This window comes from Rhinolophus hipposideros (genome assembly GCF_964194185.1).
Source record: "Rhinolophus hipposideros genome assembly, chromosome: 11".
In the NCBI taxonomy this organism is placed as follows: Eukaryota; Metazoa; Chordata; class Mammalia; order Chiroptera; family Rhinolophidae; genus Rhinolophus; species Rhinolophus hipposideros.
Genome location: NC_138057.1, coordinates 42,030,450 through 42,047,668, shown reverse-complemented (window position 1 = coordinate 42,047,668; position 17,219 = coordinate 42,030,450). Strand labels below are relative to the sequence as shown.

At 32.5% G+C, this 17,219-nt stretch overlaps 1 protein-coding gene across 2 annotated transcripts in view; it reads right to left on the bottom strand.

Moving 5' to 3' along the window:
- The window catches only part of VPS13A (vacuolar protein sorting 13 homolog A), a 205,202-nt gene that overhangs the window by 151,691 nt on the left and 36,292 nt on the right, over positions 1–17,219 (bottom strand). For both annotated transcript variants that reach the window (XM_081066231.1, XM_081066232.1), the window contains exons 10-19: positions 16,758–16,815; positions 14,203–14,330; positions 13,914–14,020; positions 12,330–12,501; positions 10,008–10,070; positions 9,394–9,526; positions 8,459–8,553; positions 7,987–8,129; positions 1,385–1,574; positions 1,187–1,301 (exon numbers count right to left, since the gene is read on the bottom strand). In XM_081066231.1, coding sequence (XP_080922357.1) covers positions 1,187–1,301; positions 1,385–1,574; positions 7,987–8,129; positions 8,459–8,553; positions 9,394–9,526; positions 10,008–10,070; positions 12,330–12,501; positions 13,914–14,020; positions 14,203–14,330; positions 16,758–16,815 — 1,204 coding nt within the window. The remainder of the gene's footprint in view (positions 1–1,186; positions 1,302–1,384; positions 1,575–7,986; positions 8,130–8,458; positions 8,554–9,393; positions 9,527–10,007; positions 10,071–12,329; positions 12,502–13,913; positions 14,021–14,202; positions 14,331–16,757; positions 16,816–17,219) is intronic.

Genomic DNA, 17,219 nt, shown 5'->3' with positions numbered 1-17,219 from the left:
ACCTGCCATACTGAACAATGAACTTGTTCTTTACGATATTATTAAGACACGAAAAAATCCTGATTATTAAATCATCTTCAATAAAACCACATGTAAACCAAAAAAGGCAACAAACCAGAGTTCCCATTCCTTTAGTATTTCATTCACTTGAGGTGTTTTATTGTAATAAATTTAATACACTCACTTGCATGTGATTTGTATACCAACTTTATCTATTTTATATTCTGAAGTCCAGCATTGGTTTTCAAATCTAAAATTATTATCAATTATCAAATTATTACAGGGACAGCCAGTTAGTTCAGTTGGTTAGAGCATGGTGCTCTTAACAAGGTTGCCGGTTTGATCCCCACATGGGTCACTGTGAGCTGCACCCTCCACAACTAGATTGAAACAACTACTTGACTTGGAGTGATGGGTCCTGGAAAAACACACTTAAAATAAATAAAAGTTTAAAAAAAACTATTATGACCCTATGAGATGGGAATTACTCCTTAAAGACAAAATTCTAAGTAACCACTGAATCAGTTTGAATAAATATGAAATGCTGATTTATAAAGTTTAGAGGATCTGATAGTCAAACAGAAAGGTACCTTAGTTCACAAAAGGAAACAACAAAAAACCTACACAAGAATTGTATCATGAGGACCAAATTTTTTAACCGTGAATTGTGAGAAACTAAAAATAACCTATTATGTATAATTCTGAATAGCTTCAACTGGAAAACATTAAGTGATATAGTTTACTTAATGTGTACAATCTCATACTGCAGTCAAGAGCACGTGAGGTTCAACTGAACGTTTTGTGCAGAATAGATATAAGTATAGGTTAGGAAAGGTCACAAGACAGTTGAATGATAAGGGCAGTGATTAAACCAAAAAGGCCATTGCAAGAGGCTGTATGATTTTATTTAAAAAAAAATTGACAGGCAATTTTCTGTCTGAACAGAATTCCAAAAATCCAAACAAAATTTTTTAATTAACTTCAATGTGGTTAATAGGTTTGACCTGAGTGTACGAAATGGCATTTGTTATATCCGCATTTAAATACAAAAGTACCAAATTATTTCACTTAAACTGTATCTAGTCTAGAAATATAAATTTAAAATACTAAAACCAGTTGAAAGTAACTAAAACTTTAGTATCAGATTCAGTATTTAATTCACCAAAATTAATACTGGCATTTTTACCTGTTGCTGTCTTATCACGAAATTCTTCAAGTTTAGTCAAAGTCGCTGAAGTGAGCTGTGCTAGATTTACCTCTTTTGGAGGTCTGAAGAATTCCACTATGCTATTCACTGTTCTCTGTGAAAGTAAGTATCATGAAAATTAGGCACAAAATCAAACCAAATTGAAATACATGAAAACAGAAATTAAAAAATGCTTACGGCATCATATATCATTTCTAAAGGTTCAGCTTCTATGATACACCTTTGAGCAACAGTTTCATCTAATGGATTTGTCTCAAAAGTAATTTGGAAAAGGGATGTAGCACCATCCAATGAAGACAGGAGGCGGGGTTTTGTTGAATTGTCTGGTAAGCCAGTAACATGAAATGAATCAATTTTGGTTTCAAATCTGCATGAAAAAAGATAGGACAAAAATTAGCCATCAATACCATCTTAAAATTGAAAATAATAAAAATTAATGAAAATAATTTCACTTTGTATTTCCTGCTACTCCATTCCACTCATGTCAAAGAAAGTATACTACTATTCCACCTGACTTGAAATAGACTAATTCACAAAGATCCCGATTCACGTGTTAATTTCTTTCTTTTTTTTTTAATAATTTTTTATTTTATAGTTACAGTTGACATACAATATTATATTAATTTCAGGTGTACAACATAATGACTGGACATTTATAATTTATATAACTTATGAAGTGTTCACCCTAATAAGTCTAGTACACATTGGACACCATACATAGTTATTAAAATATTATTTGGTATATCCCATGTGTTGTACTTTATATCCCCATGACTTTTTATTTTTTATTAGTTTCAGGTGCACAAGACAAGGTAATACTTAGACGTTCATCATTTATATCCCTCACACTGTGGACCCCCCTCCCCCATCCCCCCATCCACTATCCCTCCGACATCGCACCGAGCCATCACATTATATATATAAAATTATAGTTGGCATTCACCATTGTTCAGTTTCAGGTGTACAGTACATTGATCAAGCTCACGTGTTAATTTCTATACGGTGTATAAAAAAGCTATGAAGGGTTGGGGTCTCCAGTTCCTATGAAAGGAGCCTAGAAGTCACCACTCTGTACTAATATGAAGGGTTGGGGTCTCCAGTTCCTATGAAAGGAGCCTAGAAGTCATCACTCTGTACTAACAAATGAAAAGCTGAACAAAAATCGACAACTCTTTTTGGATATGTAATAGAAGGCAGGACACAGCAAACTATGCCCCCCAAATTGGAGAGACAGACAGGTGAATATAGGAAGTCACAGTTTACCAGGAGAAACTCACGAAAAGGAACCAGCACAGACACTAGTGCCAAGATTGGAAAACCTGAACTGTAGTTGATGAACTGCTGAAGACTTAGTGTGGACAACTCAAGAGAGTTAAAAACTCTAGGGGTACCCAGCAATAGGAAAGCTTCCACAATATTCTGAGATATACCTCCAGGAATCTGACCAGGTTCCCAGAGTAAATATTGGAGAAAAATCCCCTTGAGCTTCAGGTAAGGGGAGGAGAAAGAAACCACTTAAAACTATGCCATAGTACTCTGTTCTTGTTAACGAGGCCTGCTTTCTAGAGAACCAAGTTAACAAAAGCTTAGCATGATGGGAGTATTATCAGAGCCAAAATGACCTACAGAAGGGAAAAAAAACCCAGCTTCAATCAGGTCTACCAATCCATATAGGAGAATGAAAATACCTAATGCAGCCCTCCCTCTCTAGCCATCCTGACCCACCTCAGGGGGTAGTAAAAAAACTGAGAAACTCTTAAGAAGGTCACAGTGCAGACATAGACTCATTAAAAGAATGAGAGGTAATCAAAGCACTACAGAAATTTTCCCTTTCCCCACATCTTACAACCAAATTACTAAAGAACTATTTACATCAGTTTCTTTTACCCAATACATCATGTCTGGCTATCAAGAAAAAATAACAAGGCATACCAAAAGCAAAAACAAAACAAAACACAATTTTAAGTGACAGAGCAAACATCAGAACTAGAAATGGTAGAGTGCTGGAATTAAATGAACAGGGATTTAAAACAACTACAATTAACAGGTAAGGGCTCTAATGGACAATGCAGACAGCATGCAAAAACAGGTGAACAATATAAGTAGAGAAATGGGAAACCGAAGAGCGAGCCAAAAATTAGTGCTAAAGATAAAAAACACTATAACAAGAACGTCTTTAATGGGCTTAGTAGAAGACTAAACACAGCTAAGAAAATTACTCTCTGAACTAGAGAATATGTCAGTAGAATCAGAAAATATAGAAAGCAGAGAATAAAGACTAAAAAACAGACAAAATATGCAAGCACTAGGAGGATAACTAAAAGGTACATCTATGAGTAATGAAAATACCAATAGGAGAAGAAAGGAAAAGATAAAATATTTTAAACAATATTGACTAAGAATTTCCCCAAGTTAATGTCAGACGTTTAACCACAGATCCAGGAAACTCATAAAAAGCAGAAAAATACACAAAACAAACAAACACTATAAACCTAGGCCAATTTTCAAACTACAGAAAATCAATTATAAAGAAAAAAAATCCTGAAATAAGCCAAAGGAAAAACACCTTACTTACAGAGGAGCAAAGATAAGAATTACATCCGTCTTTTCAGAAACCATACAAGAGTAGAATGTAGTGAAAAATTTGAAGTGTAAGATAAAAAAAAAAAAAAAAAAGCACACCAACCTAGAATTCTGAACCCTATGAAATTTTCCATCAAAAGCGAAGGAGAAATATTTTCTCAGAAAAACAAAAATTGGGTAAATTGTTGCCACTAGATTTGGCTTTCAAAACATATTTTTAAAATTTCTTTAGAGAGAATGAAATAATGTATGACAGAAACTCAGATCTACAATAGGAAAACCACTGAAGAAGAAAAAAAAGTGACAGTAAAAATGGAAACTTATTTTTCTTATTCTTCATTGATCTAACAGATTAGTGGGTTTAAAATAATAGTAACAACATATTTGATTATGTATGCTTCTGTGTAAGTTTAATATATACATGAATATATATATATATATAAATACATATATGTTTATGTATGCTTATATGTAAGTGAAATGAATAGCAATGAAGAACTAGAGGAACAAATTGGGTACTTTTGTTATTATAAGGTGTCATACTATACCTGTAAAGTGGTATACTGTTATTTGAAAGTAGACTTGGATCAGTTATAGTAAATGTATATTGAAAACTCTAAGATAACCACTATAAAAAAATTTAAAAATAAAACCCTATAACTTATATGCCTAAAGGGAGAGAAAATGAAATCATATAAAATGCTCAATTAAAATGGCAAAAAGCAAAAAAGACATGGAAGACAAAAATACAAACTATAAACAAAGGCATCAAATAAAAAACAGTAAGAATTATGGTAGATTTTAATGTTAGTCGAGTAAGAAGATAAGCCAAAGACTGGGAGAAAAAAATTTGCAAAAGACACATCTGACAGTTATCTAAAATTTCCACACACACAAAAATCTCTTAAAATTCAGTAAGAGGAAAACAAACAACAGAATTTAAAAATGGGCCAAAGACCTTAATATATCTTACAAAAGAAGATATAAATGTGGCAAGTAAGCATATACATCATATATCATCAGATAAATACAAATTAAAGCAATGAGATACCCCTGCATACTAATTAAAATGGCCAAAATCTGGAATACTGACCAACACTAAATAATAGCAAGAATGTGGAGCAACAGAAACTCTCAAACATTGCTGGTGGTATGCAAAATAGTATCATTACTTTGGAAGACAGTATGATGGTTTCTAACAAAACTAAATATACTTTTACGATATGATCCAGCAGCAATCAAGCTCCTTGGTATTTACCCCAAGGAGATGAAAACATGTCTAATCAAAAACTTGCATACTGATGTTTATAACAGCTTTATTCATAATTGCCAAAACTTGGAAGCAAACAAGATGTCCTTCAGTAGGTGAGTGGTAAAATAACTGGTACATCCATACAATGTAATGTTATAAGTGCTAAAACCAAATGAGCTATCAAGCTATGAAAAGACACAGGAAGCTCAAATGCATATTACTAAGTTAAAGAAGCCACTGAGAAGGCTACATACTGTATGATTCTCTTTGCTTTGTTTTGGCTCCAGGAATTTACGAAAATCTCTGTCAGTTCACCAGCCAACCAGTAAAATAATGGAATAAAGACTTCAGTGCCCACTCAGGACAAAAAATAGTCTTTTCAAAAACAGTTTGAAAATTCACTGTGTTAGTTTGTTAGGTCTATCATAACAAAAAAATCACAAACTGGGTGGCTTAAAGCAAGAATTTATTCTCTCACAGATCTGGAAGCAAGAATTCTGAAATCAAGGTGTCAACAGAACTGATTTTTTTCTGAAAGCTTGAGTGACAAGATGTTCCATGCTTTTCTCCAAGATTCTGGTGGTTGATGGCAATCCTCAATATGAGTTGGCTTGCACATCCGAGTATATGCATATTATGCCAAACTCTACCTATTCTTTTATGGCATTCTTTTAGATGTGTCTACAAATTGTGTTCTCCAGTCTCCCTGTTTCTTCTGTGTCTGTGTTCAAATTTCCCTCTTTTTATAATGACACAGTCGTTGGATTAGGGCCCACTCTAATCCAGTATGAACTCATATTAACTCTATTACATTGGAAACACCCTATTCAAAATGAGGTTACATTCACAAGTACTGGGAATTAAAACTTGACATATCTTTTTGGAGGAAACAATTCTATCCACTACAGTCAGTGAACAAATAACAGACTACAGCCCTCAACAATCAACAAGATGAGGAAAGAAAAAATCTAATTTGTATAGTTACATTATGCAATTCAAAATTCCAAGTTTTGGGCCAGCCCGGTGGCTCAGGCAGTTAGAGCTCCATGCTCCTAACTCCGAAGGCTGCCGGTTCGATTCCCACAGGGGCCAGTGGGCTCTCAACCAACCACAAGGTTGCCAGTTCAATTCCTCAAGTCCCACAAGGGATGGTGGGCTCCACTCCCTGCAACTAAGATTGAACACGGCACCTTGAGCTGAGCTGCCACTGAACTCCTGGATGGCTCAGTTGGTTGGAATGCGTCCTCTCAACCACAAGGTTGCCACTTCGACTGCCATAAGGGATGGTGGGCTGCGCCCCCTGCGACTAGCAACGGCAACTGGACCTGGAGCTGAGCTGTGCCCTCCACAACTAAGACTGAAAGGACAATAACCTGAAGCTGAACGGCACCCTCCACAACTAAGATTGAAAAGACGACTTGGAAAGTAAAAGTCCTGGAAGTACACACTGTTCCCCAATAAAGTCCTGTTCCCCTTTCCCAATAAAATCTTTTTAAAAAAAATTCCAAGTTTTAAATAAAAAATTACAAAGCATATGCAAAAAGAGAAAGCCCAGATATTGTGTTTACTAGTGTGAAAGAAAAACAGCATGAGTTGATATTCTCAAGTGAACAATTTAAAATAGAGCCGGGATGCCTCCAGGAAGCTGAGCTAATATACCTCCCAGCACTTGTTAGTACAGAGCGATGACTTCCAAATTCCTCTTAAGTCTACTTGCCAGCACCAATCACAGTTTTTTCAAAGTAACTTTTTTAACCCCTTTGAAAGCCCCCTTTTTCTATCTTTATAAACTCTGCCCTTTTCTTTCCCCATCAAAACACATAAGAGCTTTTCATCGCAAATCTATGTTTCTGAATTGCAGTTCCTATAAGACCACCAAATAAAGCTCTTGTATTTCTTATAGTTCTGGAACAAAATTCATTGACACTAGACCAAGATGTTAAACAAGCTGTTTTAAATATGCTCAAAGAGCTAAAGAAAATCTTGGACAAAAAAACTAAGAAAGTCCAGGAAAACATTATACAAAGAGAATATAAATAAGGAGATATAAAGTGTTAAAAAAAATAGAAAGGTAAAAAGTACAGCAGCTGAAATGAAAACCAACTAGAGTTGGTCAACAGCAGATCTGAATAGCCAAAAGACAGAACCAGTGAACATTAATATGTTTTTAATTTTGATGAAGTCCAATTTATTTATTTTTATTTTGTTGCATTAAACACTTAAGTCTTTGCCTAACTCAAGGATACAAAAACATGTTCCTATATAGTCTTGTTAGAATTATATACCTTTACTTCCTACATTTAGATTTCTGATCCATTTGAGTTAATGCTTGTGTATGGCGTGAGATAGGGGTCCATTTTCATGGTTTTGCATGAGATTATTCAGTTGTCCTAGCACCATTTGTTAACAAAAACTCTTCTTTCCCGACCAAATGATTTTATCACCCTTGTCAAAATGAGTTTACCATAAATGTAAGGATATATTTCCAGAATTAGTGCTAAGTGTTGTACGACCTCACAAATATACCAATGTAATTTGGAATACAGTGTCGCAAATGAATTATACACTTTAAATGGATGAGTGTATAATATATGAATTAATACCTCAATAAAGCTATTTTTAAAAACAAAGGTAAAATAAAGACATTTCCAGATAAACAACCAAATTGTTAATGCCATTTCTTTTCATACGGTGTGATTACTGACATTTGTGTATTATCCTTTAATGTCTTTCTATGTCTCTTCAGCATATAGTTTTCTATTGAACATGTATTATTTTAATATTTACAAAGCACATATATTACTGGGAAAAAATCTAAGTTCCTAAAAATACAAAAGAATATATTAAATCACAGTATCTCTTAGAAAATGCTGTAAGATTGTAATCTAACTTCCAATTTTACAGTGAAATTTTTTTCTTCTACATAAAACAATTGAATACTTACTTAATTGCTTGTGCTCCTGGTCTTTGCACAATCCAAGTACTAAATTCTTCTATTACAATATCTAACAGCTGAGGTTTTCGTTGTTTTTCTCTTAAAACAATAGACATACTTTTCAAGTGAACATAAAACTTCATGGCTTCAAACTAGAGTATATCCAGAAGAATAAAATTAAAAAAAAAATACACACACACAAATACAATAAATACTCTTATTCGTATCCTATTTATATAGTTTATTCTTTCTAAAAACCAGAAAATACTTTAAAAGCAACCCTTTCTATATTAAAGAATTTCCACATAACACTAAAAAGTAGAGGACAATATTTATCCCTATCTTAAAAATTAAAGTAAGTGGAATACTTACAAACCCAGAAAAAGATCAGAAAACAAGTCAGTAAAAAATTTATGAAAGGATTAGAAATAGGCGTGTCTTATCATTAAACTCTGAGGTATAAAGTAGGAAAAACTCTTACTGTTTTTGGCAAGGTTGGATCAACTGCTGTTTCACTATAGCCAATTGCTTCATAGAGTAAAGTTTTTTCTTCAAGTGTCAACATTTCTTCAAGACCTACAAATCATCAAGAAGTGTTTTGCATTTTTATCTAGTTACAAGATAAAACTAACCCATAATTTAGCTGTCTTTAATAAATTCAATGCAAATTTTACTTTTATAATATTCTTAAGAAATTATCACCATAGAATGTTAGAATGGCATAGGCAGTTTTAGAAGGATTATTCTCAAAATACATAAATTGCTAAATATGCAAACTTAGCAACATAAATTTCTAAATATTTGTATTAAACAAGAGCTTACAAAGTGGCTAACTGTATTAGGTACTTAACGACACTATGCTAGGCAACATACTTAGCACACAAAGTATGTAGTATTAATTGTAATTCCCCCCCCCCATTTTACAAATGTGAAAATTGAGGTTCAAAGAGCTAAATAACTTACCAAGGCCACAGTGCTAATAAGTGACAGAACCAGGATGTAAAATAAACTTAAGCCCCTTAGACTCTAAAGCTATAATCTTAAACATTTAGTTAGGAAACAAAAATCTTTCCAAGAAATAATTCCAACAATAATTTACAATGGTTTATACCCTTTTAGAATTTTTATTTATCTATTATTATGCTATACGTATTTACTAAACCCTATGGGTATAAAGCTCTTTTTGCAAATACTGGTAAAATTTATAAAAAATATTTTATTTAATTTTTATTTGACGTACTTACAATGTTTTAATAGTAATTTTATTGATAAATTGTGCATCATATGCATATATACTTACAATGTCTATTTAATGAGAAAGAATTATCTGCAAAACTTAATTTTCATACCTGATGAACAGCTACACTACCATGACCTGATAATTAACTGCACTACTATAAAATAAAATGGACATACTTGCAGGTTTCACATCTGCCTGCTGTTCTTTAGCATCTGGTTCTGACCAAGTCCACAACCAGCTAAACCATCCTTTATTATCCTCTGAATCATCTGATCCTTCTCTGTAAATCTTGCATCCAGCTTTCTTTACCTAAAATAAATTTCAAATAAATGATAAATTATCCTTTGTTTATGTAACAATCTAAAGAAATAGAACACTGATATTTCCCAAATTTGTCTACTTGAGTGAATCAATGTAATCAATGTGCAAACTGGAAAAAAAATACAGTAACTGTAACATTAACCAAACACAAGAATTTAGGATTATCTAGCTCCCCAAAAACTGGTTTTTCAGCTTCACATGAACTCTGTGTACTTGACACACCCAATTATTTAGAAAGAATATATTTCCCATAGAACCTGTCTGATTTAAATTGGCAAAACATTAAACCAAATATTCTTACAGCACAAAGAATCAAACTTAAACCCCTTTTAGGAAATAGTTTATTACAGCACAATACTGGTAACATCATAGCACCTGTCAAATCTATATGGATTTTAGATTTATTTTTACTAATTGAAAAATAGTAATCTTAGTAGTAATAGTAATAGTAATAATAATCTTGAATTACCTCAACTTCCGCCTGTTGTCTCACTATAATTATATTAAATACATCCAGAGTTTTTTCCAACTCCTAAAAATATAAAGGAAAATGTGTTTACATAAATAACTACATATAAAAAAGCTTAGTGTAGAATACATAAAATTGATGCACTAAAGATGTAATAGGAAGCAAAAAACAGATCATTCATCAACATAATATTCCTATTAAATTCTGAGAAGCAATGCCTGTATATATGTCAGCTTGGATGAAGTAACTTTTTGAACAAAAAAATCACACATGTCATGCATATAAAAGTTACAACTCTACAAGATTTACGGACACACACTAAAAGATACCATACATGCATTGTTTAAAATGAATTTTATTTGGGTTTTAACAACAGTGAAGGGTAAACTCATTAGTGTCACCTTCAACTGAAAATAAAATCATAAATCCTTCTGATTATGTGTCCAGTCCACATGTCATCATTAAAATATTACAAGTAGGTCTTAATGTACTTAAAACTTGTTTTTAAATTTTAAACTTTTCAAAGTTATGGTTATTGAAATAAACTGAGACAAAGGAACGCTCATACACTCTTGGTAGGAATGCAGATTGGTGCTGCTGCTGTGGAAAGCAGTGTGGAGATTCCTCAAAAATTTAAAAACAGAATTACCATATGACCCAGCAATCCCTCTCTTGGGTATATACCCCAAAAATCTGAAAACATTTATCCATAAAGACATGTGTGCTCCAATGCTCACTGCAACTTTATTTACAGTGGCCAAGACATGGAAACAGCCAAAATATCCTTTGATAGAGGATTGGCTAAAGAAGATGTGGTATATATACACAATGGAATACTGTTCTGCCATAAAATGAAATAGTGCCATTGCAACAACATGGATGGATCTTGAGATTATAATGCTAAGCGTCATAAGTCAGACAGAAAAAGTCGAGAACCATATGCTTTCACTGGCATGCAGTATACAAAACTGAAAACAACAAAGGAACAAGACAAGCAAATGAAGAAACAGAAACTCATAGATATAGGCCATAGCTTAGTGGTTACCAGTGGGTGGGGGGCGAGGGGTGGTAGATGAGGGTAAAAGAGATCAAATACATGGTAATGGAAGGAGAACTGACTCTGGGTGGTGAGTACACAATGTGATATACAGATGATGTATTACAGAATTGTACACCTGAAATCTATGTAACTTTACTAACAATTGTCACCCCAATAAACTTTAATTTTAAAAACAAAAGAAACTGAGATAAGCTAAACCTTTCATCACATCTTTACAGATTATGCCCATGATTACTTTTGAGAATTTCAGGCTGCAGCAGCTTTTTTTCCCCAAAGAGAAGCAACCATGACTTAGTATTATCTAGAAAACAACTAAACTCAGGGTTCTACTGTCCATCAGATTTGGAGGATTCAAGTTAAGATCCAAAACTTCATATGGAAATCTGCAACCACGCAAATGGCCTCTAAAAACTTAATCATTTCAATAGTCCAGGGCTTCAGAAAGTCTCCTACCTTAAAAATAAAAATCTTTAGGGAGCTCCTAATTGAAAAGTGTCCTGGATTCAGAATGGTTACATTAATTTCAAGAAGCTTACTTCCCTTAGTCACCCTAAGCTATACTTCATCGATCTGTAAAATAATCCTTTTTAGAGTATACCATTATAACATTAAAAGATAAGATGACTAGTATTTGGAGAACTCTCAAGGTAAATAACTGAATGTAAAGTTACTGGTAAAGACTAGAAATACCACAGGAATTAAGAGAAAAAGAATTCTCTATCTGGGCAGAAAACTCAGGAGAGTCCATACAAGAGATGGGTCTTAAGCAGAACTTGAGGGATAAGTAAAACTGGGATAGGCAGAGAGATGAGGAAAGGCAGAGGAACACAAGAGCACAGATTTCACTATAAGTGCAATACATATAGACAGGAAATTTTTTTAATAAATGCGGTTAGATGGTAACATAGGGGAAATGCAGTGGTGACATAATATAAGGATTTGAAACCAATGCAGAGAAGATTAGAATCAATGTAGCAAACACTTTTTAGGCTTTTAATGTTAAAAATGTCTTAATCATGTGCAGCTTCAAATTAGGTGTATGAACCCAAATCTCCCCAGATTGAGAATAATCTCAAATTCCAGAAATTCCCAGCAAAATAACACCAGAGCATACTCGTATATCACCGAACTGAGGTTAAGAACAAGAGTATAAAAATATCTAAATTTCAGTCAAAATTAAAACAAATAATTAGGAAGTGTTAGTCACTAAAGACTGAGAAGTTATGTAGTACAAATATTCAAATATTTTTTAAAATGCTAACCTCCAAAGAGTTGAGAAGTTCATCAGCTGGCTTCTTATTTATTAGCTTTTTTTTATATAGTTCTTTGTATTGCTTCATTTTTTGTCTGTGTTCTTTAATATTCTTCCACGACCACATCCGTAAGTGGGGACAAACATTTACTTCAAGAACACCATGAATAGCATAAGCCCACCTAGTTAAAAAACAAAAACAGAAAGCCTACACTTAACATTCTCAGGTCAGCAGTATGAAATATAATTGATACATTGTTTCTACTCTAACAACATGCATTACTGTAATACATAGACAATGAAAATGGTATACTATATTATCAGACAACTTGCTTTTTCCCAACCATATTTATTTTTGTAATAATTAATATTACTTCTTTCTTAAGTGAAAATTAGCTCTACAGAAAAAGTATTAGTTGGCAAACAGCACTTCACTTTCCTGAAGAGTAATTAGTCAATTGAAAGAGTAATTATAACTTCTAGAAACTAGGCAAGAGTTTAATAACTGAATTAACAAGAGTTTTGAATTTCAAAAAGGGGTCTTTATAGACTCCCAGAACCTTTTCGGGTTTAATGACATAGGTTTAATGTGTCTGATACAGAAATTTAAAATTTTTTAAAGACAGCATTGCTAGATAACAGACTGGGATAAAGTTTAATGATTTAAAAAATACAGGAAGTGAATGATATTCTAGTATCTTCAGTTGTAAATTCCATTATAAAGAATCCTGTAAGTCAAGTTTATTAGCATAATAAGCAAAAGGAGCTACATAAATTGCTAATCACATATCAAACTATAGTTTGTATTAGCACTTAGAGTATCTAAAAATTTCTTAAAAGTCAAGAAATTCACTTCTGTGCTATATTTTTTTAAATCTTAAAAAAATTAGATCAAGTAATCCCACATCTGGGTATTTATCTGAAGAAAATGAAAACACTAAATCAAAAAAATATATGCACCCCCATGTTTACTGTCATGTTATCTACTAATAGCCAAGACATGTAAACAACCTAAGTGTTCATCGACAGAAGAATGAAAAAAGGAAATGTGGTAATATATACACAATGGAATATTATTCAGCCATTAGAAAAAAATGAATTCTTGCCATTTGTGACAACATGAACAGAACTTGAGGGCATTATGCTAAATGAAGTAAGTCGGACAGAGAAAGACCAATACTGTATGATCTCACTTACATATGGAATCTTAAAAAAAACAAACTGATCTCTTAGATACAAGAGAACAGATAGCTGGTTACCAGAAGTGGGGGTGGGGGTGCAAAATAGGTGAAGGGGTCAAAACGTACAAACTTTCAGTTATAAAATATGAAAGCCATAAGAATGCAATGTATAGCACTGTGACTATAGTTAATAATACTGAATTGCATATTTGAAGGTTGCTAAAATTGACCTTAAAAGTTCTTATCACAAGAAATTTTTGTAGCTATGTATGGGTGGTGGATGTTCACTAGACTTAATTGTGGTGATCATTTTGCAATATACACAAATATTGAATATTTATGCTGTACACCTGAAACTAATACCATGTTGTATGTCAATTATACATCAATTTAAAATTTTTAAGACATTTTACCATTCTCTGGCATGGGAGTGAACAGGTACGTCAGGTTTGAATTTCCTATATGGCAGATTTTGCGTCATCATATCAACTGATTCAAGAAGCTCCATAACACTGAAATACTGAAAAATGAAAAAATTAAGGCTCTTAAATGCTTCAGACATTTTTTCAAATGTTGGAGTTAAATTATTGACTTTTTAAAGGAAATGTTACCATGTAACATAAATTTTTGAAAAACATTTAAAATTTTAATTTGTTTTTATCAAACTATACCTCAATTTAAAATACCATTTTAAAAAATCACCTGTGGTTTATTAAATTCAATTGCTATGTCATGTAACTCAACATCCAGGTTTATCTTGGGGGCAGAAAAGTCAAAATCAGATCGACGATTCATCTGAAGTTTGGCATTAGCAGATATAGGGCGAAATACTGGAAAATACAAATTTAAATAAAAATTGAACTGAGTTATATTTCAAGAATCTCAAATTACTAAAGGGATCAAGTTGAAAATATTGATTTTCATTTCTTATATATCCTTTCTACAGTTCCCAGATTTCCACACTGCTATGATTTGATCAGATGAACTGTCACCTAATTGGTAGAGTAGGTTCTTTGATCTTTTTTCATAATTCATATTGTCTTTGGAAAGTATAATAAAGGCTAACTGAACTCCTGACTCAAGACACCAATATAACCCTTAAAAGCAGGAATACTCGCTGCAAGATAAAATAGTCCAATAAAACAGTTTTAATAACAGTACATAACTTTAAGGAGTGATTGTACATTAGAAATGCTAAGGGGGAAGGAGATTATATTTAACCGCTGACTTCCATTATTTGATTATAATTTCTGAATTTCTGATGAGTTTCTATGTGACAATTGGTTCTCCCTTTTAACTTGTAAAAGGAGAGAGGAATGAGAGTTTGCTCAGGATACCCTTTTTGGCACAACTCATAATCTAAGACATTTATCTCAATACTTTGTATTGAATGACAAAAAGAATAAAAATAATGTGTACAGAGACCAATAATAGCAGAATCTAGATAGAAATCAACTATTAAATTATAAACTAATTTATACACAAATACATAAATCCCTTGTTTTAATCATCCCCGAGGCCTAGTACTTAATTTTTTACACATTAAGCATCCAAAAATACTTTTAATTTCAATAGAACAAGAAAAGAATCATCAATAGGAGATCGATGACATATTCATTATGATATATTTATACAACAGAATACTATAGTTATAAACAAGAAAAATTTATATTTACATAAATGTAAAGACATACTGAGTTTTAAAAAGTATATATATAAAGCAATGATATCCGTATTTGAAAAATAAAATTATCCCTCTCCCCAGTTTTAATTCTTACGTTACATAAAAAGACTACACTATCCACTATATTCTCCTTAGTTGCAATCAACCATCCATCCATGGGCTACTATACTCTCTCCTATCTCTCTCACTTAGCTCCTGGCAACTCTAATTTCTAAATGATTTCAATATACAAATGATCTTTCCAAAACCATGTTATGGACTCAGTTCTTTGGACTGCTCCACCCTTACCTCATCTACTAGACCTTACCACACCAATATCCTTGACCTTCCATAAACTTGGTCTCAAGCATCCAACTCTCCTACCACCATGACCTCTCTGTGTAGTATTCAATATACCAAAACTTCAAGTCCTGTGGGACCTACGATTCATTGATCCTATTTCTACCTTTTCTCTGTCCTTCACGTCTTCTTCATGTTTTCAGTTCCCTCCCTACCCTGTTGAAATTCCATGAACAGTTATTTCAGTCATTCCCTTGCATTCACCTTTAACTCCTTTGCCCTAGCATTTTGATGGTACTTACTAGGCAAAACCCTAATTCTGGATAAAGCTACTCTTCACTTATTCCACATCTGTACCTGAGCCGCTGAACATGGTTGGGGGGAAAAACATACAACCACAGAATGGTCTCACTTTGATGTCATAAATCTCAAGTAGGTCTTTAATGTTGCTGAGCAATCACACAACACTCCTTTAGACCAAGGGAAAGTCAAATCCACTCTTTTTCGCAGTATATTTTAGTAATGCATTTCTGATTACTAAAGTAATAAGTGTTAATTTCAGATAATTGGAAACCAGAAAAAAGTATAAAGAAAAATTTTAAATATACATTTTTAAAATAGTAAGATCATACTAGATTGTAGCAGCTAGCCTTATTAAACTGTATTTGCCATGTCAAAATATCTTTTAAAATTATCATAATTGCTACTGAATAGTTATTAGTGACTTCACAATTTAGTAACAACCTCTCTTTTGGACACTTTTCTTTCCAGTTATCATAACTGTAATTGAATAGTCATTAGTGACTTCACAATTTACTGAGTAACAACCTCTCTTATTGGACATTTTTCTTTCCTAGCTTTGAAATATAGCCAAAAGCTCGCCAACAATAAAGGATAAAGAAATATTTTGCTTTTTCATATGTATATATATATATATATATATATATATATACACACACACATATATATACATATATATGTATGTATACATATATATGTATATATGTATATGTATATATACATATATATATATACACCATATTTCCCCGAAAATAAGACTAATCAGAAAATAAGCCCTAGCATGATTTTTCAAGATGACATCCCCTGAACATAAGCCCTAATGCGTCTTTTGGAGCAAAAATTAATATAAGACCTGGTCTTATTTTCAGGGAAATACGGTAAGTGCATTTGATTATGTGAGAAAATTAACATGAAATATTAGTGACGTCAACAATGTTCATATGAACTTGATGATTATTTTAATTGCAATTTTTATTTAATGAAATGTACTTACCAAAATCATAACCTTCTGGAACAATATTTTCATCGACAATGCCACTCTTCAATCTGTACTATTAAAAGACAAATTGTTTTTATTTATATTAATTCCAATATACCTATATCGGACAAAATCCAATTATATTCAAGAGAAAATAGTTTAGAAGCAATTTAAAAAACAATTTAAATTTAGGAGGTCTTACATATAAAAAAATATTAAAGTGGTTAGACAATGTCTCATTAAACTACTATTATAAAAGAATACTTTAGGCAATATTAAGACACATATGTGTGTATTTAAACATGTTTATATACAGGCACATAGATAAAATTTGACAAAATTCAATATCCATTTATGATTAAAACTATATCAAAATGAATATAAAGGGAATGTGCCTCAATATAGTAATAGCCATATATGACAAACCCACAGCTAACATCATCCTCAACAGAGAAAAGTTGAAAGCTTTTCCTCTAA